The sequence below is a fragment of the Muscardinus avellanarius genome, assembly GCF_963383645.1.
Source record: "Muscardinus avellanarius genome assembly, chromosome: 6".
Classification (NCBI taxonomy): Eukaryota; Metazoa; Chordata; class Mammalia; order Rodentia; family Gliridae; genus Muscardinus; species Muscardinus avellanarius.
This window is the reverse complement of record NC_137791.1, coordinates 135,200,718-135,223,052: the sequence shown is the minus strand read 5'-3', so window position 1 is coordinate 135,223,052 and position 22,335 is coordinate 135,200,718. Positions and strand designations below refer to the sequence as shown.

Below are 22,335 nucleotides of genomic sequence, written 5' to 3'. Positions count from 1 at the left end.
GGAGAAGAAGGAGAAGAAGCAGAAGAGAAGGAGGAGGAGGAGGAGAAGGAAAAGAAGGAGGAGGAGAAGAAAAAGAAGAAGGAGGAGGCGAAGAATAAGGAGGAGGAGGAGGAGAAGAGGAGGAGAAGAGAAGGAAGAGAAGAAAAAGCAAAAGAAGAAGAGGAGGAGGAGAAGAAAAGAAGAGGAGGAAGAGGAGAAAAGGGGAAGAAGAAGAGAAGAGAGGAAGAGAGGTAGAAAATAAGGAGGAGGAGGAATAGGAGGAGAATAAGAAGAGAAGGAGGAGAGAAAGCAAAAGAAGAAGAGGAGAAGAGGAGGAGAGAAAGCAAAAGAGGAGGAGAAGAAAAAGGAAAAGAAGAGCAGGATGTGATCATGATGATGATGGAGAAGAAGGAGAAGGAGAAGGAGAAGAAGAAGAAGAGAAGGAGGAGGAGGAAAAGGAAAAGAAGGAGGAGGAGGAGGAGGAGGAGAAGAAAAAGAAGAAGAAGAAGAAGAAGAAGAAGAAGAAGAAGAAGAAGAAGAAGAAGAAGAAGAGAAGGAGGAGAAAAAAGCAAAGAAGAGGAGGAAAAGAAAAAGAAGAGGAGGAAGAGGAGAAAAGGGGAAGAAGAAGAGAAGAAAGGAGGAGGAGAAGTAGAAAATAAGGAGGAAGAAGAGGAGGGAGAAGAGGAGGAGGAAGAAGAAGAGGATGATGATGATGAGAAGAATGTCCTCCTCCCCTGCTGCCCAGGATAGAGCAAGCAATCTTTCCTCATGGAATCCAGAGCAGTGGTGAAGGCACCTTCCTCCCAAGCCCCACATCGTGGAGGTGGTAACAGGATGATGATGGAGATGAACATGGTGGTGGGAGGGAAAAGGATGATGGAGATGGCCATGGTGGTCATGATGGTGAGTGCAGAAATGATGTAAGGGACCATGGTGATGATGCTGATAACAAGTGTAATGATGATAACAGTGGTGAGGATGAAGTGGACTGTGGTGGTGGCCATGAGGACAGCGAGGACGCTGCAGGGGGTGATAGGGTGGTGACAGTAATGACAATGACAGTTGACAATGAAGGTGGTGGTGGCGGGGATGATGAGGCCGGTGCTATGATGAAGGCAGACATGCAGCCGTGAGAACACTGGTGGCCACAACAATATGACGGTCTTGAAGATGGGAGTAAAGAGGAGAATGGTGTTACTAATGGAGGTGGTCATGAGGATATTGACAATTGCAATGATGGTGGTGCTGATGAAAGTAGGAGATGATGGTGGTTCTGATGAGAGTAAGACAGAGATGATGGTGGTGCTGATGAGAGTAAGAGATGATGGTGCTGATGAGAGTAAGATGGAGATGATGGTGGTGCTGATGAGAGTAAGATGGAGATGATGGTGGTGCTGATGAGAGTAAGATGGAGATGATGGTGGTGCTGATGAGAGTAAGACAGAGATGATGGTGGTGCTGATGAGAGTAAGAGAGGATGGTGGTGCTGATGAGAGTAAGACAGAGATGATGGTGGTGCTGATGAGAGTAAGACAGAGATGATGGTGGTGCTGATGAGAGTAAGACAGAGATGATGGTGGTGCTGATGAGAGTAAGACAGAGATGATGGTGGTGCTGATGAGAGTAAGACAGAGATGATGATGGTGCCGATGAGAGTAAGATGGAGATGATGGTGGTGCTGATGAGAGTAAGACAGAGATGATGGTGGTGCTGATGAGAGTAAGAGAGGATGGTGGTGCTGATGAGAGTAAGACAGAGATGATGGTGGTGCTGATGAGAGTAAGACAGAGATGATGGTGGTGCTGATGAGAGTAAGACAGAGATGATGGTGGTGCTGATGAGAGTAAGACAGAGATGATGGTGGTGCTGATGAGAGTAAGACAGAGATGATGATGGTGCCGATGAGAGTAAGATGGAGATGATGGTGGTGCTGATGAGAGTAAGACAGAGATGATGGTGGTGCTGATGAGAGTAAGAGAGGATGGTGGTGCTGATGAGAGTAAGACACAGATGATGGTGGTGCTGATGAGAGTAAGAGAGGATGGTGGTGCTGATGAGAGTAAGACAGAGATGATGGTGGTGCTGATGAGAGTAAGAGAGGATGGTGGTGCTGATGAGAGTAAGATGGAGATGATGGTGGTGCTGATGAGAGTAAGACAGAGATGATGGTGGTGCTGATGAGAGTAAGACAGAGATGGTGGTGGTGCTGATGAGAGTAAGACAGAGATGATGGTGGTGCTGATGAGAGTAAGACAGAGATGATGGTGGTGCTGATGAGAGTAAGAGAGGATGGTGGTGCTGATGAGAGTAAGATGGAGATGATGGTGGTGCTGATGAGAGTAAGACAGAGATGATGGTGGTGCTGATGAGAGTAAGACAGAGATGGTGGTGGTGCTGATGAGAGTAAGACAGAGATGATGGTGGTGCTGATGAGAGTAAGATGGAGATGATGGTGGTTCTGATGAGAGTAAGATGGAGATGATGGTGGTGCTGATGAGAGTAGGAGATGATGGTGGTGCTGATGAGAGTAAGACAGAGATGATGGTGGTGCTGATGAGAGTAAGACAGAGATGATGGTGGTGCTGATGAGAGTAAGACAGAGATGATGGTGGTGCTGATGAGTAAGATGGAGATGATGGTGGTGCTGATGAGAGTAAGACAGAGATGATGGTGGTGCTGATGAGAGTAAGACAGAGATGATGGTGGTGCTGATGAGAGTAAGAGAGGATGGTGGTGCTGATGAGAGTAAGATGGAGATGATGGTGGTGCTGATGAGAGTAGGAGATGATGGTGGTGCTGATGAGAGTGAAGAGATGATGGTGGTGCTGATGAGAGTAAGATGGAGATGATGGCTGTTGACAAGGGTAAGAAGGAGATGATGGTGCTGAAGAAGGTAAGAAGGAAATGATGGTGGTGCTGATGAGGGTAAGAAGGAGATGATGGTGCTGCTGATGAGGGTAAGAAGGAGATGATGGTGGTGCTGATGGGGGTAAGAAGGAGATGATGGTGCTGTTGAGAGTGAGGAGATGATGGTGGTGCTGCTGATGATGGTGAAGATAAGAAGAGCAGGAGGTTGGTAGAGGTGGTGATAGAGAAAATGCTGAAGAAACGGCGGTGGCTGTGGTGACCAGGCTGGTGACAGCTAGCACATGCCACAGGCTATTACTAGGATTTTGAGAGCTTGTTAACGATGGAGCCAGGATACCAACCTCAACTGTCTGACTGCAAGCCCTGACACTGTTTGCTGCACTTGAAACAAGATAAGCTTTCTAGAAAAGACTGAGGAGACAAGAATACAAAATAGTATGAACATCTATAACCAATAAATCAATTCCATCTTTGAAAATACTTCAAACTCGCCAAGCGTGGTGGTGCACGCCCGTAGTCCCTGTACTTGGAAGGCTAAGGCAGGAGGATCACAGGTCGAGGACAGCCTTAGAAACTTAGTGAGACCCTCAGGAACTTTAGCAAGACCCTGTTCCAAAATAATAAATTAAAAAAGAGTTAAGGGTAACCAGGGTGAGGTAGTACCCACCTGTAATCTCAGTACTTGGGAGGCTAAGACAGGAAGATATCAGGTTTGTGGCCAACCTAGGAACTTAGTAAGGCCCCCCACAACTTAGTGAAACCCTATTTCAGAATAAAATATTAAATAGTGCTGGAGGTGGAGCTCAGAGGCGCAATGCTCCTGGGCTCAAAACCAAGTACCAAAAACCAAAATCAAAACAAAAAGTGTTGAGAGTGTAGCTTGAAGGTAGAATGCCCCTGGCTTCAATTCCCAGTATCTTCCCCCCAAAAAACAAAACAAAACAAAACAACCCTTCTAACTCATGCAGAAAATTACATTAACAGTTGATTGCCTATGAATAGTTAATATGACCACCATCTTTTCTCTGCTTTGAATATTTTTCAGAATTGTAATAATACGCGTTGTTCTTTTTTACATTTGTACATGTACTCTAAGATAGCATTGTATGTGTTCAAAGTGCATATTTTTGTGATAGACTACTTTTATGTACAAAGGCAAAAATACTTTCATGTCATAATACGGTAGATGTGTTATCTCTGGCAGTAAGGTATTTTGAAGTTACCTTGACACATGGGCTAAAGACTTACAAGTTCTTGTTTGGAAAGAATCTTCTGGTGTAATTCGTCATCGGGCTTCTTGGGAAGAAGATCCAGGAGGCACATTTTAAAAATCTGAACAAACATCTATTGGCAAGAAGGGAAAGACAAGAAGAGAGCGGCTGCGGCGGCGGTGCCCATCTCTACTTCTCCCTCTCCCCCACCTTCCGGCCTCCTCATTTGCTACGGGACAAGACCGAGGTTTGACATCACGCCAATGGTCTATCACGGACTGCATTTTCTTGCAGCTTCTAGAGGATGTGTCACTCCTTCATTTGCTCATAGGACATTTCCTGGGTGCCTACTGCGTGCAAGGCTCATATCCCCCCATTTCCACAGGAGTCAAGAAAGCAGCAAAAGCAAAGGGCTTGCTCCTCTGTGACGGACTCCGAGGACAGCCGCACAGACCCGGATATATAAGTATCCCCCAGCCTCCCGTCTCCACAGATGAAGGCCTCTCTTAAATTACGGAGGGCCCCTGCAGATGTGGGGGACCCCCACAGTGGTCCAGAAGGTGCTGTCCCCACAGCATGCCTAACCAGCCGCTGCAGGCATCGGGATTGTTTCCAGTTTGGGGCTGTTATAAACGACCCTGTTGCGGACCTCCACAAGCAGGTTTACGTGTGAATGTGAGTTTACCTGCCTGCAGCCCCCTGGACCCCGGCCCAGCCGTCAAGGAAACAGGACTTGCAGTCTTTCTGCAGCAAGAGATCCTGCACAGAGGACACGCTCCCCAGAGAGCCCAGAGCAAAGGCCTCGCTCGGAAAGCAGCGGCCTCCACGTACTGTGGGCAGAGCACTGTGCATCGGGCAGACATGTTGCTCTGCGCACCTGGGACTTCCCCAGTGCCTGCGCAGAGTCCTCCCCAGGGATGCCGGGTCCTCTCCTCATCCCTGCATCCCTCTGCTCCCACTCGGACACTTGCGGGGCTCTGTCATTGCTCTGAGATGTTTGCTTTTTGCCATCCCACACTACCCCAGAAAGCAAACTGTACAAAGGCAGGGGCTGCCATGGGGGTCTGTTCTCAAGGGTCTCCATCCTCCATGGACACAGACAGCCTGGCCCCCAGTTCCATCCCCAGGAGAGAAAAAGAAAGAGAACTCCCCTGCTTACCATGTGCTTCTCCCGCCTCAGCGCCGTGTCCAGACGCAGCAGGTCTTGCAAGTGAAGGTGGTACATGCACAGGTCGATGTCTGCACTGGGGACCCAGAGGGAGCAGGGGAGATGGTGAGGGTACCTGAGTGGGGTGAGGATGCAGGACAGGCCCGCCCAGACCTGCCTCTGCAGAGCGGACTCTCCCGGCTCCAGCTAGAGTCCAGTGAGGTGCTGGGGACCCGCATGTGACTGAAGGCAACTTTAGTGTCACGACACAGCAACATCAAAGAGAAAGTGCGTGCAGAGGGAGGCTGAACAAAAGAATTCCCCCCTCGAGCCGGGCGTGGTGGGCACGCTTATCATCCCTGCGCTTGGGAGGCAGAGACAGGAGGATCGCGCTGGTTCGAAGCCAGCCACTCTGGCTTAAGAGACCCTGTTTCCAAATAAAAATATATTAAAAAAAAAAGGTCTGGGAGTGTAGTCCGGAGGTAGAAGGGCTTCCAGGAACCCCAGTACCAACAACAAAAAAAAAGTATTCCCCCCTCGAGTATTTCCACATCAGTCACCACAGGCCGTGTCCCCTCGGTGCCAAAACGGAGACACCCTCACGCCCATTTTACAGATGAGAAGCTCACGCAGGGGACAAGGGATCAGGGAAACCAAGCGGTGAACATGGTCGGTCACCTTTGAAACCCTTTATCCCTCACAGACAAATGCATTCTAAATGACCACACACTCACCCAAGCCATCGCAAATCTCCTAGTCTACAGGCTAAAGAGCAGCTACGCGGCACCACGGCTGGCCGATCCAAGAGCCCCTCCAGGAACGTCTCTTCTCCCCTGGCCGCCTGCAGGCCCAGCAGCAAGCTCACAGACCACCCACTCCTCCGCAGCCCCGGGCCGGCTGTCTCTGATCCCCCCCACCCACCCCCAGACTCCTGGAGTTTGAGCAGAGGCAGGAGGACAGCCCCTAAACCTGCCCAACGGTCTCTCCTGTACCACCCTGTGCTGGGCGCTGCTCCAGGCTGGGACGTGGTGCGTAGGAGCTGGAGTCCTGGAGATGGGGTCACACCCGGCTCCATCACGCATTGCTGTGTGACCTCGGGCAAGTCACTCCGCCTGTCTGTGTCTGGCTTTATTTTTTGTGAAAGGGAGAGGAGGGGCAGCATCTAGTTTGATGAGTTGTTAGGGGAAACTGATTCACTCTTACCAGTATTTACTGGCCCAGAATCCTTTTGCCTGGGCTATGGGGACACAGCAGTGAGCAGCAGGGGCAGGGACTGGTCCTCATGCTGTGAGAATCCCTCCAGAGTGCTGAGCACTGTGCCTGACACTCAGTAAGCACCTATTAGTGCTGGCTGCCGTGATGGAGTGCCTGGTGCTGGGGGCTCAGGGACTGACACTCTTAGTACCATCTCTCCCCAGGCTCCGACCCCAGTGCCAGCCATCTGCATCGCTGTGTGTCTGACTGAGTTGCCTGACCTCTCTGGCCTCGGTGTCCTCTGACACCGCTGTGACCTGCTGGTGGCCTCTGGGAACCGGGCCCGCTCCTTCGCCCGCGCCCTCACCTTTCGCAGGCCAGCATCTCGGGGAAGCTGCTCGTGTGGAGGAAGGTACGCCCAAGGAACCTGTCGTCGCTGGCGGCCGAGGGGATGCTGGACGAGGAGCTGCACTCGTCCTTCTCGGCCTGGCTCAGGCTGCCCAGGCTGCTGCACGGCGAGGGCCCCATCGGCTGGTGCGGCAGGATGGCCTGCTTCAGGTGCTCGTGAAGGGACGGGTTGGAGGAGCCGTCGGCCAGGGGCTGGGGGCGGAGGGGCGGGCACACTGTTAGTTCTGAGGTGCAGCTCGAGATGGATCTAATAACTGCAGCCGGACACAGGATGGCGGCTCTCTGGAAGGCCTGGCTGGCTGGCTGGGGAAGCCTGCAGGACCCAGAAGCCAGCAGCACAGCTGGACTGTCCCTGCACCCTGCTCGCAAGGCCAGCCCCTGTGTGCCAGGCGCCTACCCCAGACACCTACCTCACCCCACACCCAGTGTCCAAACCTGACCTCTCCAAGGCAGCTGCCTGCCCAGTCACACCTCTCCTGCCTCCTCGGACCCCGGCCTGCACCATCCACAAACCCTGCAGATGCAGCCACCAAGTCCACCCAGACCTTCCGGACGGTCCTCGCTGCCCCCTGCGGGCTCTAAGCACCTGCTCAGGAGCTCTGCCCACACATTAGTACTGCAGGGTCACAGCCCGGCCCCTAGCAAGGCTAGAGGGGTCAGCAAAGGCCAGCGCCGCCTCTGTCCAGCCCCGTCACCTGCCGCCCACCTTGCCGGGATGGCCAGGCAGGGCCTGGCTCCGGCCTCTCCTCACTTCCTGCCTCTGGGTCCTGCCGGTGACACTGTCAGCCCCAGCCTGGCGCTGGCCCCAAAGGCCCCTGGTCACCTCCACGTGGCCTGCTTTATTACACCAGCCCTGCCCAGACTGAGGTCCCTCCATTAGGCTGCTAAGCCGCAGGCGCCGCGATGTACGAACGCTCTCCATCACCGGAAGGCAGCCAAATACAGGCCTCGGTCCCCCGGTGCCCTGGGGAACAGTGACCGCTCATCCACAGAAAAGTCAGCTGCACAAATGCCGCCTTAAACAAGGTGGGGTGATTTCTTCGGTGCAAGCGTCTCAGAGCCCTCAGTGTTCCCGCGCTCTTCTGGAAATGACCTGCCATGAAATCCTGGGATGGGGCCAGAAGTTACCCACTAATCCTCCACTCCCACCCGGATCTCTAGCACGTTACTGAACTGACCACACTCCTGAGACGGGCTCGGGACGCTCACCCGGAACTTCTGATTGATGGGGTAGACGACCTTGGCCTTCAGCGCAAACGCGGTGATGTTACTGTTGAAAGCTGGCTCGCATTCCTGGAATGGAGAGAGGGCAAATGGTGCAGGAGCTTTCCGCAAAGTGAAGGGCACACTGCCCACGGCTCCCTAGACGCCACGTTCCAGCTGTGATGGTGGCCTCAGAGAGCGGCTAGGCACTGAGATCCAAGCAAGTGCTCACTTGCTAGAAGGATGGGTGGACGGATGGATGGATGGATGGATGGATGGATGATAGAAAATGAGTGAGTGGGTGAAGGGGTGGATGGTGGGTGGGTGGAGGGATGGACAGATGGGTGAATGGATAGATGAATCGGTCGGTGGTGGATGGGTGGGTGAGTGGGGGGTAGAGGATGGGCGGATGACTGGGTGGGCAGATGGATAAATGGATGAGTGAATAGATGGGTGGGTGGATGAATGAGTGGTCGGATGAACAGAGAGATGGACAGATTGAGGAGTATATGAACAATGTTTGGACAGACAGATACTGCCATTTAATTCTGATTCTTCAGCTCTGGGAGTAGGAAGGGTTTGAATAATTTGAGACTAATCAACAGGAGCTTCCTAAAGAATTGTGAACAATCCATGAGCAGAAAAAGCAAACACGTGAAATGATTTAAAGCTAGGAGGAATTAGCCCTGATACTCTATTGCATAGTAGAGTAACTGTAACCTGCAGCGGTCTGTGTATGAAAACAATTGACAGCAGAGTCTGAAGGCTCCTAACACATAGAAAGGGTAAATAAGAGTCGGGCGCGGTGGCACAGGCTTGCAATCCTAGTACTGGGAAGGGAGACGAGAGGATCGCAGGTTCAAGGACCCTCAGCAACCTAGAAAGACTCTGTTGCAAAATAAACAAAAAAGTGCTGGGGTATAGCTCAGTGGAATGTCCCTGGGTTCAATACCTAGCACCAAAATAAATAAATAAATAAATAAATAAATAAATAAATAAATAAAGTTAGCCGAGCGTGGTGGTTCACGCTTGTAATCCCAGCATCTGGGAGGCTGAGACTGGAGGATCGTGGTTTTCAGACGGCCTCAGCTACTTAGTGAGGTGAGACCCTGTTTCAAAATAAAGAATAAAAAACAGGGCAGGGGGTGTAGCTCAGAGGTTGAACGCCCTGGGTTTCATCCCCAGACCCGTAAATAAATAAATAAATAAATAAGTAAGTAAATGTATGTTTGAGGAGATGGAAATGCATGACTTGCTCTTTACACATTACACACATATCAAATGATCATACCAAACCCCAAAGTACATATAATTATCATGTGTCAATTACAATCTTTTTAAATGAAGAAAAATAAGTTTAGCATTGTCTGTGGTCTAAACACATGAGAGGATGTACACACACGATTTTATTTATTTGTTCATTTTTTGTGGTACTGAGGATGGAACCCAGGGGCATTCTACCTCCAAGCTACACCCTCAGCCTTATATTTTATTCTTTATTTTGAAGTGGGGTCTCACTGAGTTGCAAAGATCCTCGCTAGGTAGCTGAGGCTGTCCGCGGACCATGATCCTCCTGTCTCAGCCTCCCAAATGCTGGGATTTCAAGCGTGCGCTGCCACGCCCGGCTCCAAAAGGGCCTTTTAAAACTACCTACAAAGCAAAGGGAACAGAAGCATGACCCACGAGGGGAAGGCATGGTCTCTGCCCTCCTCAAGTTCAGCTTCTACAAGAAAGATGCAAAACAAACCCTGCCTTTAGCGTGCAAAATGGAGTGCAAGAGGAGATGGTTGGTGCAGACGCAGGAGCGCCAGAGACCCACAGAAGCGGCACTGGCCGGGGTGCCCGGGCAGGGGCGCGGTGGAGGGAGAGGCGCCACCTGTGCGCCCGGCTTCCGCATCCCGACCGCCTGCAGCCTGCAGCGGGTGCCCAGGAGGGCAGGGCTGGCGGGGGAAGGAGCCAGGGCGCCTGGCACTCAGGAGGGGGAGCAGGCCGGCTTCCGCCACCCAGGCAGGAGCCTCTGACTTGGGGCTGTCAGCACTCCCCTTACTCTATTCTGATGTCCTCCATATTCGGGTCGTCGCCCCAGCCCAGGCAACACGATTATTCAGAAAACTGTCTGCAGTAAAACTTCCTCAGTCGCGGCAGTGCTGTTACTCAGAAGATTAGCTAAAGCGTAGTCGGAGGAAAAGAAAACTATTCACCTGCCGGGGACAAACGTGTTCTTTTCATAAACGGGCAAATGCATTCGATCCAGGCTCGCCCCTCCCTCCCTCCACGCAGGGAAGAGGATGGAGAGCCAGGCGGTGGGGCTGCACGCCTCAAGCTTTCTGGAATGTTCTGTGTGCTCTGATCAGCGGGCTATTCATTAAACAGTTCATCCCAGGAGCGGCAGGGGCTGGGAGGCCTGGGGCCGCGCCCACATATTTTAGGTCTGTGCGAATTAGGGGCGCACTGGCCGCCAGTCTCTGGAACGGACAGATCTGTAATGAACTCTGGGCAATCATTACCTTGGCAATGGGCACAGCCAGGCAGAGCTACGCAGTCAGCCGGTAAAACATTACGGGGCAGAAAAGAATGAGTCAGGGTCTGGTGGGCAGGAGGGCTCGGGCCCTCTGCCAACACGGACGCGTCAGGCGTGTTCACATGGGAACTGGGCCTTCCCCGGGAGGGAAACTTTGGGGCCGTCATTAGAAAAGCGGGAGGCCCGAGCCTCAGGCAGCCTACGTCTCTTGACCAACATCACAGCAGCGTCCGCTGGAAGTCTAGGCCCCAAAGCCAGTGTGGTGTCGTCCTCAGCTGCCCTACGTGTGACAGGATTCTTACGCCAACCAATAACGTATTGGTACTAGGGACTGAGCTCAGGGGCATTCTACCACTGAGCCATACCCCCAGCCCTTTTTAGTTTTTATTTTGAAACAAGGCCTTGCTAAATTGCGGAGGATCTTGCCTGAGTTGCTGAGGCTGGCCTCACATCTTTATTTATTATTATTATTATTATTATTATTATTATGAGGATGAAACCCAGGGGCGTTTTACTACGAACTACACTCCCAGCCCTTTTTTTTTGTCTGTTTATTTATTTATTTTTATTTTTTATTTTATTTTATTTTCTGGTGGTACTGAGGTTCCTAGAAACCCTTCTACCTCCGGGCTACAATCCCAGACCTATTTTTTATATTTTTATTTGGAAACCGGGTCTCTTACGCCAGCGCGGCTAGCTTCGAACCTGCGCGATCCTCCTGTCTCTGCCTCCCAAGCGCGGGGATTACAAGCGTGCGCCACCACCATGCCTGGCTATCTTTTTATTTTTGAAACAGGCTCTCACTGAGTTGTAAAGGGGCTCGCTAAGTAGCTGAGGCTGTCCACGAACCACGATCCTCCAGTCTCAGCCTCCCAAATGCTGGGATTACAAGTGTATGCCACCACGCCTGGCTGGCCTTGAACTTCTGATCCTCCTGCCTCAGCCTCCCAGGTACTGGGATTACAGGTGCACAGTACCACATCAGGCTTTATTTTTATTTCAACAGCCTATTGACATATTATTCACATACTGTACAATTCACCCTTGTACAGTGTATAATTTAATAGTTTTCAGTATCTTTACAGGCATGTGCAAACATCACAACTGCCAATCAGACATTTTCATCACAACAGAGGAAAGCCTGTTTTCCCCTGCCTCAGCCCCTGGCAATCACCAGTCCGCTTTCTGTCTACATACATTTCCCAGTTCTAGACATTTCCTGTGACTGGGATGCTGTAACATGCAGTGTTCTGTGACTGACTCCTTTCACTCAGCATAAGAATTTATACTTAAGGAACGGGGCTTTGTTCCTTTTTTATGGCCAAATAATATTCCACCGTGTGAACAGATCACATTTTGTTTATCCATTTGCCAGCCAGTGGCCATCTGTGTTGCTCCCATACGTTGGCGATTATGAACAGTGCTGGTGTATACGTGGGTGTACAAGCCCTTGGGCAATTGTGAACAGTGCTGGTGTATACATGGGTGTACAGGCCCTTGTGTGGACATAGGTGTTACTTTCCGTGAGCAGACTTTTAATGTTCTGGAGGGGACAGAGCAAAAGTTCATGGGAGAGAAACACAGAAACAGGGTGACACTGCACACCCATAGACTCCTCCGTGTAGATGCTCAGAGACCTCAGAGGTGCGCGTGGAGCGAGGGACCCAGGGCTGTGCGGGGAGACTCCGCTGTTCACACCTGTGCAGACCCACGTGCAGGGCCCGGCAGGGAGCAGGAGCCCACGAGCACGGCGCAGGCGCGGAGGGAGGCTGCCCTCAGTGCAGGGGCTCTCCCCAGCTTTAGGAGGCACAGGCTGGGTGACTCTGGAAAACGGATTGTTCAGCGTCACTAGCAGCTGACCCGTTGATTTCAAGCCTTCAGTGAAGTGAAGTTCATTTTGAACCCCACCCCCACCCCGCCAGTCCCCTGAGATGAGATTAGCTGAGGCGGCTGAGCTGATGGGACTCCCCAGAAAAAGACCCAGCTTCCTGAGCCTGGGTGCCTCGGAAAATGGGCACGTAAGTAAGACTTGCAGGAGATAACTCAACAGGAGGGTTTACCGCGCTCGCAAGGCCGTGTGTACAGCCGCCCGGCACCTGTGTGAGCGAGAGGATGGTTCTCACCCTCTCGCTCATGGAGCCCCCGGGGCATTTCTCTAGGGGCAAGCCCTGGGAGGGTGACAGCTGAACCCATCTTTAATTTAATTTAATTTTTTTGTGGTACTGGGGGTGGAATCCAGGGGCTTTCTACCTCTGGGCTATACTCCAGGCCTATTTTATACTTTACTTGGAAACAGGGTCTCGCTGAGTTGCTAAGAGCCTCACTAAGTAGCCGAGGCTGGCTTCGAACCTGCGCAATCCTCCTGTCTCAGCCTCCCAAGCGCGGGGATTACAATGGTGCACCATCACGCCTGGCTAAACCCATTTTTTAACATTCCTGCCATAGGCCCCACACTCCCTGCCCTAGAGATGAACTTAAGAGAAGTAAAAATGGGAAGAACAAGCAGCCCACACAGGAACGTCAGTGGCGGCCTTAATCAAAACAGCCCAGTCCACCAAGCAAACCTCCTACAGTCAGGGGACCCACACAGGGGCTGCTTCTGTGCAGTAAAAAGGGTGTGAGCCGGGCGTGGGGGTGGAAACCTGAGATCCCAGTTCTTGGGGGGCTGAGACAGGAGGATCACAGGCTCAAGGCCAGCACCTGCCACTTAGCAAGACCCTGCTTCAAAAAAAAAAAAATTAAGCCTGGTGTAGGTGGCACACATCTATAATTCCACTACTTGGGAGGCTGAGACAGGAGGATTGCAGATTTGAAGCCAGCCTCAGCAACTTAGTGAGACCCTATTTCAAAATAAAATGAAAACAAAGTAAAATAATAAAATAAAATAGGGTTGAGGGTGTCGTAGAGAGGCAGAATTCCACTGGGTTCTATTCCCAGCACTACACAAATAATTAAATAATAAATAATAAAAATGGTTGGTAGCTCAGAGGTAGAGCACCCATGTTCAAACCCCTGTACTGTGAAACCGGCTTGGTGATGCCCGCCTAGTATTGGGAGGCTGAGACAGGAGGATTGCAGGTTCGAAATCAGCCTCAGCAACCTAGTGAGGCCCTGTGCAACTTAGTGAGAACCTCTTTCCAAATAAAAAAATAGAACAGGGCTGGGGGTGTAGCCTGGAGGTAGAAGGCCTCTGGGTTCCATCCCTAGTAACTAAAACACACGCAGACACCCAGTACCAAAATAATTAAAAAATAAACACACAAATAAATACACAAATAAAAAGGGCCATGGATACAGGCAATACTCAGGTAGCTCTGTAAAGGGTCCTGAGAGCAAAGATCCCAGTTACATGAAGTTCCAGAACAGCAGACCCAGCTGTGGAGTGGAAACCCATCTGGGGTGGGGGCTCTGAGAGTGTATGAGAGGTTGGCCAGACAGGACACTGAGAACCCTCTGGGGGGCAGAGACGCTAAGGATGGGGTATCAGTCCCCAGGATACAGACATTTGTTAAAACTCACCAAACCTTAAACTTCAGTCTGCCCGTTCTATTGTATGTAAATGGCGCCTCAGCACAGAAGCCTATTGGGAAGGGACACCTGCCAGTGTTCAGCTTACCTCCGCGGCCGCCTCCTCCCTGGACAGCGGCACTTCTCGCTTCCTCCTGCCGGGTGGGGAGCCAGGCTCCGAGGGGCTCTGCGCTGTGGGCTCCAAATTCCTGAGCAGGTGCCGAGTGTCATCTTTCTAAAACCCAAAGGGGTGGGAAGAAACAAGATGTCAGCGTCAGCCTAGTCCCTGGACTCCAGCCACCATCACCCAGTTTGCCCAGCCACTGTGCACACCGCCCTGGGGCTCCCGCACTTCCTTTAAGACTGTCCCCACCCCAAGGTGCCCCATCTTGCGAGGTCAAGACCCTGAGGCAGATCATTCCTGTTTATTCTGGGTGAGGGGCTGCTCTCCGTTGACTGGGTGCTCCTCAGGGGCTCCCCTCTGCAGAAGGGTTCATTTCTTCTCCTTCTTCTCCTTCTCCTTCTTCTTCTTCTTTTTTTTTTGGTGGTACTGGGGTTCCTGGAAGCCCTTCTACTTCTGGGCTATACACTCCCAGACCTATTTTTACATTTTTATTTGGAAACAGGGTCTCCTAAGCCAGCAAGCACGGCTGGCTTCGAACCTGCGCGATCCTCCCGTCTCTGCCTCCCAAGAGCGGGGATTACAAGCGTGCACCACCACGTCCGGCTAGAAGGGTTCATTTCTGATGTTTTTATTACTGCTAGCCTTCAAACAGAAGGGCTAATTTTTTTAAGGTACTAGAGGCTGAACCCAGTGGCATTCTACCTCCGAGCTACACCCCCAACCCTATTTGATATATTTTTTTTTAAGACGGAGTCTCGCTAAGTTGCTGAGGTTGGTCTTAGACTTGCGATTTCCTGCATCAACCTCCCAAGTGGTGGGATTGCAGGTGTGCGCCGCCAGGCCCGCACATTGCCCGCCAGGCCGGCACATTGCAAAGTTGGTGACTTTGCAAATACAGAGCCCGTCACCAACACACTCAAAGGGATTCATAAACGCCAAAGACGAAGCTGGCGGGGCTTTTGCAGCCAGACAGACCTGAAGCGCGGCGGCCTGAGCTCAGCCAAGGTGGGCAGGCCCCCCTTCCAGCTTGCTTTTTCTCATCTGTAAACACGTGTCCTTCCTGCAGCCTGTTTTTTTGTTTGTTTGTTTTGTTTTTTTTCTTTTTGCGGTACCGGGGATGGAATTCAGGGGCATTTTACATCTGAGCTGCACCTCCACCTCCAGTCCTATTTTTTATTTTATTTTGTGGTATTGGGAGTAGAACCCAGGGGCTTTTTACCTCTGGGCTATACTCCCAGACCTATTATATACTTTATTTGGAAACAGAGTCTCATTAAGTTGCTGAGAGCCTCACAAAGTAGCTGAGGCTGGCTTTGAACCTGCGCGATCCTCCTGTCTCAGCCTCCCAAGTGCTGGGATTACAACGTGCGCCACCACGCCCGGCTCTTCTTTTTTTATTTTGTGAAACAGGGTCTCACTGAGTTGAAAAGGGCCTCGCTAAGTAGCTGAGGTTGTCTGCAAACCATGATCCTCCGGTCTCAGCCTCCCAAGTGCTGGATTGATTATAGGCATGCGCCACCAGCCTGTGTTTTTTGTTTGTTTGTTTTTGGTGGTACTAGGGATGGAACCCAGGGGCCTTCTACCTCCGGGCTACACTCCCAGACCTATTTTTATATTTTTTATTTGGAAACAGGGTCTCTTAAGCCAGCCGAGGCTGGCTTCAAACCTGCGCGATCCTCCTGTCTCAGCCTCCCAAGCACAGGGATTACAAGCGTGCGCCACCACGCCCGGCACCAGCCTAAGTCTTTTAATTGTGTGTTTTGCGGGTGCTGTTGTTGTTGACAGCATCCCTGGCCATCCTGTTGAAGTGCTGGCTAGTGCCCTCAGGTGGGGGCAGGGGTGCCGTGACTGACCGTGTGTGTCAGAGGGCTTCCTTAGCCACATTCTGGCACCCTGACTGTGAGCTGGGTGGCGCCAGCAGTGATATAAATTAAGAGGGGCCTTCAAACAGAAACACACACAACACAGTGTTCCTGATGATGGGTTATAGAAATGTTAGCAGGGCCCCCACGAGCCTAACCCTTAATTACCCTGTGGACAAAGGTGCAGCACACACCAGGCCCATGTTCTCGGTGACTTTCCAGAACCTAGCTCCCTGGAAAGGAGGATGGGCTCCATTCACAGCTCCGTGCCCTCCCCTCTGGCCACTGGCTGCTCATGGGCACCATTCTTGCATTGCTGAATGCTCGCCGGCTTGTCACCGGGCTCGTCGGCAGTCATCACCAAGCAGCAACTAAGAACCCAACGTGCTGTAGGCTCCGGGACAGAGCCACGAACAAAATATGCAAAGCCCCTGCCTTCATGTAGGAGCCGATGGTGCTGAGAGATGGGAACAAACACAGGAATAAATACAGCATGGCAGGCATGGGTGCCACGGAGAACGTGAGGGGGGTGGAGGGCGGAGGCCACCGGAGGGAAGGCCTCGTGGACAAGGGGCACTGGAGAAGAAACTTAAACAGGAGCTGACGTGGTGGTGCACACCTGTAGCCCTTGTACCGGGGAGGCTGAGATGGGAGGATCCCAGGTTTCAGCCCAGCCTCTACAATTTAGACACTGTTTAAAAAAAAAAATGAAAAAGGTTGGGAGTGTAGCTCAGAGTCGGGCACCCCTGGGTTCAATCACCAGTACCAAAACAAAACAAGAAGAAGAAGAAGAAGAAACACTTTCTTAAAGAAACAAAAGCAAAGCTGGGCGTGGTGGCGCACACTTATAATCCCAGCATTTGGGAGGCCGAGACGGGAGGATCGCGGTTCGCGGCCAGCCTCAGCTACTTAGTGAGGCCCTTTGCAACTCAGTGAGACCCTGTTTCAAAATAAAGAATAAAAAATAGGGCTGAGGGTTTTGCTTGAAAGTAGAATAGCCTTGGGTTACATCCCCAGTAAAAAGGGCTAGAGGTGTAGCTCAGAGGTAGAATATCCCAGTACCAAAAAAAAAAAAAAAAAAAGAAATTAAATTTAAAAAGCGAGCCTCTGAGCTACCTTGGGAAGAGCATCCTAGATAGAGGGAAGAGCCAATGAGAAGCCGGGAGACAGCACAGGCTCAGCACATCTGGAGAAGTGCGCGAACACGACGAGCCTGGGTGGGTGTCAGGTAGGAGTGGCAGAGGCTTGAGGGCTGTTTACTCAGCACCTGTGGCTGCCCAGTATAGGAGTTCTGTGTATAAAAAGATTCAAGCCAGGCGTGGTGGTGCAGCTTGTAATCCCAGCATTCGGGAAGCTGAGACAGGAGGATCACGGTTCACGGCCAGCCTCAGCTACTTAGTGAGCCCTCTGCAACTCAGTGAGACCTGGTTTCAAAATAAAGAATAAAAAATAGGGCTGGGGGTGTAGCTTGGAGGTCAAATGTCCCTGGGTTCCATCCCGAGACCTGAAAAAATAAATAAATAAAAATAAAAACTGATACAGATCAGTAAAGGCCCCAGAAGGCCCGCCCCCCTCCAAGAGGGAGCATCGGTTTTTAGCCACCACTTTAAAATGACCAGGAGGGTAGACTTCCGGGAAGATGGCGACCGAGAAAAGCGGGGCTTAAGAGCCCCGCTAACAACCAATCTCCATTACCACAAAATCAGCGCCTTTCATAGCCAGAAAACACCATCACCAGAGAAACAAAAAAATCACCAGGCTCCAGAGAGAAAGCAGACTGAGAACAGAGCTCAGAGCCACAGAGGAGATAACCGGCCTCACGCCCGAGGACGCGGCAGCAGCGCCATACTGCCGGCGGCAGCGGCGACTTCACCGGACGGCTACAGCAAGCCAAGGTGGTCTAAGCATGGAAGGTTACGAGAACAAGGAAGAGAACCTGTGCCTTAAAATTATGAAAAACTCAACTACACACGCATCAGATTGAGAAAAGTCTCCCAGAAAGTTACATTAGGAAGAGACAAAGGCTGGAGATAAAGAATAAGAAAGAAGAAAGAAAACATAACGTAAAGAAGCACCCTCAAAGAAATCAAGTTTTAAATGAGTTTCTAGATTGAAGGATCCAGCCACACAGATGACAGTAGACTCCCAGCAAGACGCATGGGTGCATTTCATACACTCAGGAGAAAGGAAGACTCTAAGATTCTACAGAGGAATTGGCGATTTTTTTTTTTCCATACTGGGGATGGAACCCAGGGGCATTCTACCTCCGAGTTACACCCCAGCCCTATTTTTTATTCTTTTATTTTGAAACAGGATCTCACTGAGTTGCGGAAGGCCTCACTAAGTAGCGGAGGCTGTCCACAGCCTCAATCACCCAGTCTCTGCCTCCTGAATGCTGGGATTATAAGCGTGAACAACATGTCCGGCTTGGCGATTTTATAAACGCAGAGGAACAACAACAACAACAAAAGCTTAATGCAAGCACTGAGAATCAGAACATAATCAAATTTCTCCACACCAACAAAGCAATTTAGAATAAAATGAAAAGATGCCTCCCAAATTCTAGGGAATTATTTCCAACCTGGAATTTTTTTTTTATGGAACCCAGGGGCATTCAACCTCTGAGCTACAACCCCTGCCCTATTTTTTATTGTTTATTTAGAAACAAGGTCTCACTGAGTTGCAGAGGGCCTCACTAAGTAACTGAGGCTGTCCGCGAACCGTGATCCTCTGGTCTCAGCCTCCAGAATGTTGGGATTACAAGCGTGCGCCACCACGCCCGGCCAACCTGGAGTTTTATACCTAAATAAACTAACCAAATTTAAGTGGAATGATAGAAGAATGGAGATATTTAGACATAGAAGTTCTCAAAAGAGATGCATGTATTCCTTTCTCAGAAAGCTACTTCAGGATGTGCTCCATTCAGTCATACGAGGCAATCCGTTAAAAACCAGTGATAGCTGGAAATCCCTGAAGTGGGACCGGACCAGGAGAAGGATGGAAGTCCCGGCATGGAGGCTCAGAGAAGTGTCAATCAGACGTGGAAGCCTAGAGAAGCTGCTTCTCAAACGCTAAGGAACTTAATTCCCTGGGAGGACTCCTTAAACATGGCTTGCAGGGCCCCCCATCCAATGTCCTGAAAAGAAATGTGCACAAATGGGAGAGAGGTCAATGAATGGTAAGCACACAGAATCTAACCAAATTAAAAAAATCTCACGCCTTTTAATTTTAAGAGAAACAAAATGTTCCACAAGAAGGGAAATTATTTATGTCCATAGCTGACCCCTGGTTCACAGTGTGTATGTTTACTTGAATACTGTAAAGATCATTGAAACAATACTGTAACACTGAATACCAACTTAACCAGAGTCACCTTACAGCCACAGGAGGAGGTAGTGGTGACACTGGGAGCAGCAGGTGTGTTCATGGAAGAAGGAAGAGAGCTAATCCGTCTCCTTTAAAATGAGAGGCAGAAGCAGAGTATGATGGCGCATGCTTGTAATCCCAGTACTTGGGAGGCTGAGACAAGAGGATCCCAGGTTCAAGGCCAGCCTCAGCTACTTAGTGAGACCCTATGCAACTTAGTGAGACCCTGTTTCAAAATAAAAGAATAGAAAATAGAGCTGGGGGTGTAGCTCAGGGGTAGAATGTCCCTGGGTTCAATACCCCCGGGGGGGGGGGAGATAGAGAGAGAGAGAGAGAGAGGAGAAGAAGGAGAAGGAGAAGAAGGAGGGGAAGGGGAAGGGGGAGGGGAAGGGGAAGAAGAAGAAGAAGAAGAAGAAGAAGAAGAAGAAGAAGAAGAAGAAGAAGAAGAAGAAGAAGAAGAAGGAGAAGGAGAAGAAGAAAGAAGAGGAAGAGGAGGAGGAGGAAGAGGAGGAGGAGGAGGAGGAGGAGGAGGAGGAGGAGGAGGAGGAGGAAGGTCTACTGCTGAGCTTCAACCATCTAAAGCCAAAGACTTCAAGCAGGAGAAATGCAGTCAAGTTATAGAGAGCCAGGGAGTAAATTATCAAAATAAGCGTAGGAAGAATCAAACCACTAGAATTGGGAATCAGTGGGCATGCTGCTGGCAGCAACTTAAATTATGTGCATAGATAACCTCGATGGAAATTTAAAAAGTTTTAATAATAAAAGAACAGTAACAAAAGGAGAAAGGTATAAGATAAAATTATGAGCTGTGGGACTTGTATCAGAAAAGAACAGGAGTGCTCAGGAAGTAGGAGGAAGGCGTGCCCGGCCCAGTGTGGACGGTCAGCGAGGCTGTGCAGACCTGAGCTGGACCAGAGGCAGAGGAAGGTCACCGCAGGCAGAGAGGTGTGCAGAAACCTAGAGGCACCCAGGAAACAGATGTCCGTGTGGCTGGAGAGCGGACGGGGTGGGCGCCCAGGCACCTGCATGTTAGGTCGGCTGCTTGGGGGTAAGGTAAGCCACCTGACGCCCATGCTAGGAAACTGGCGTTATCTTTGTAGGCACCCAGGAGTGCATGGAGACTTTTAGTCAAGAGGGTCTTACTGTTGGATATGCATTTCAGTAACAGAAAGGAGATGTGCGCAGAGGTCCTTTTGGGAAGGAGGTAGTTGCAATGGTCACATCAAACCATAAAGAGACCCCCGGCCCCACCCTGGAGCCACGGCCCTCTCTGTAGCTGGCCCCGGGTGGGCCACATCGGCCCCAGCTGACCAGCTGTGCCAAGCCAGACGGTGTGGGAGCCTCGGCTGACGGCCTCCAAATGGGATACTAACCACTACCTCACCAGGTGGCCGATGATTCGAGCGCTGGCTTTGGGGTTCGGTCCAGCACTGCAGTTCAGCCTCAAAGCTTATTTACCCCATGATCCTGGATGAAGAACAACCGTGCAGAACCGCAACCGCCGGACTGTAGAGAGGGGCAGCAAGCGGTCCCCCACCTAGCCGGCCAGGGGCGAGAATAAAAAACTGAATGCACAAGCCCCGCCTGGGCCGGCCCGCAGCTCCTATCCCCTACCTCCTCTGTCCACACAAGAAACCAGTCTGATCTCTTCATGTCCTTTACCCACCAGCGGCCCGACAGCCCCAAACATACCTACAGCGCTCGCTGCTATTTCCTCCACTACCGGGCAGCCACCAGGCTGGGGACGAGCCTGTGCTTACGTCCCGTCCCATCAGACTTGGCTCCTTTTCGGGAGGGCCAGGAGCAGGGATGCAAGATCACCACACCTTATCTCCAACACTACCAGACCTTGTTACTCAAAGAGGTTGAAGCCAAGAGAGGCCAACGCAGTGATCGCTCATACCACCAGGTACACAGCCTGCCTGCCAGGCGTTCCCATGAATATCCCGCTTCATCAGAACAACTGTGGGTGGCTCCTCCAGGCAGCCGCCCCGGCCTTGGCCCACACAGACCTGATGCTCTGGGGTCAAGTGCCTGGATCTTATTTCAGCAAGTCACTTGGCTTCTCTCTGTGGCTCAGTCTCCTAGTGTGCAAAATGGCATCATGAATGGACCTCACTCAGGGCCGTTCTGGGGATTCGGCAGGATGAGGTCAGCCGGTCCAGCTCAGAGCCTGGCAACAGTAGCATCTTGTGTTATATAATCAAATATCTACCTGGAATGCATGTGTCTTCTTAAGCCGGGAAGGGCGGGGTCTCTCCTGGGGCCTGTGCAGCAGCCAAGCCCCTAGGCCAAGGACTGCTGCGAGAGGGTGTCCAGCAAACTGTTACTGCGGGGGATGCGGGGGTGGAAGAATGAGCGCCAGATGCTGATGGACGCGAGAGGCCAGCCAGTCCACGGCTGGGAAGGGAGAGCGGAAGCGGGAAAGACACCCCCGACTGGGGATGCCCAGCCAGCCTCGCCCACCACTCTGATCTGGGCTCATCTGCCCGCATCATCTCCAAACTCTTTGTCCTAGAGGAGGAAACTGAGGCCCAGGGGTTTAGCAGCTAAGATCACACAGCGCCGAAGGATGCTGAGTCCCTTCGGCGGACTCCAGGCCAGAGGCCTTGGGCCACTCTGTCTCCCTTAGACATTCCTGCCTCTGACTCTAGGAGTAGAAGCGAAAACAGAGGCCAGAGATTGTGCTTAGGGGGTCATAGAGGCTCGGCCGGGCCCCTGGCCCTGAACCCTGGAGGACCACCCGAAGGCTTGTGGCTCCTGGGACCCACCTGGCGTCGCGGGCGCAGGCGGCCGGCCCGACAGCCCAGCCAGAGGCCGAGGCCGAGGCCCAACGCGGCGCCCAGCAGCACGGCGGGGGCCATCAGCGCGGGCACCGGCCGCAGCGCGTCCCGGCCCAGCAGCATCCGCGCATCGCTGGCGCAGGCCGCCGCGCCGCCGGCCAT

At 51.6% G+C, this 22,335-nt stretch overlaps 1 protein-coding gene across 1 annotated transcript in view; it reads right to left on the bottom strand.

The window, feature by feature from the left end:
- EVC (EvC ciliary complex subunit 1) overlaps positions 1 to 22,335 on the bottom strand; it is a gene marked incomplete at both ends in the record, with an annotated part of 56,594 nt that extends 34,259 nt beyond the window's left edge. Inside the window, 6 exons of the mRNA XM_080697282.1 lie at positions 4,096 to 4,191; positions 5,218 to 5,302; positions 6,767 to 6,999; positions 8,017 to 8,100; positions 14,148 to 14,273; positions 22,162 to 22,335. Of these exons, the coding sequence (XP_080553408.1) occupies positions 4,096 to 4,191; positions 5,218 to 5,302; positions 6,767 to 6,999; positions 8,017 to 8,100; positions 14,148 to 14,273; positions 22,162 to 22,335 (798 nt within the window). The remainder of the gene's footprint in view (positions 1 to 4,095; positions 4,192 to 5,217; positions 5,303 to 6,766; positions 7,000 to 8,016; positions 8,101 to 14,147; positions 14,274 to 22,161) is intronic.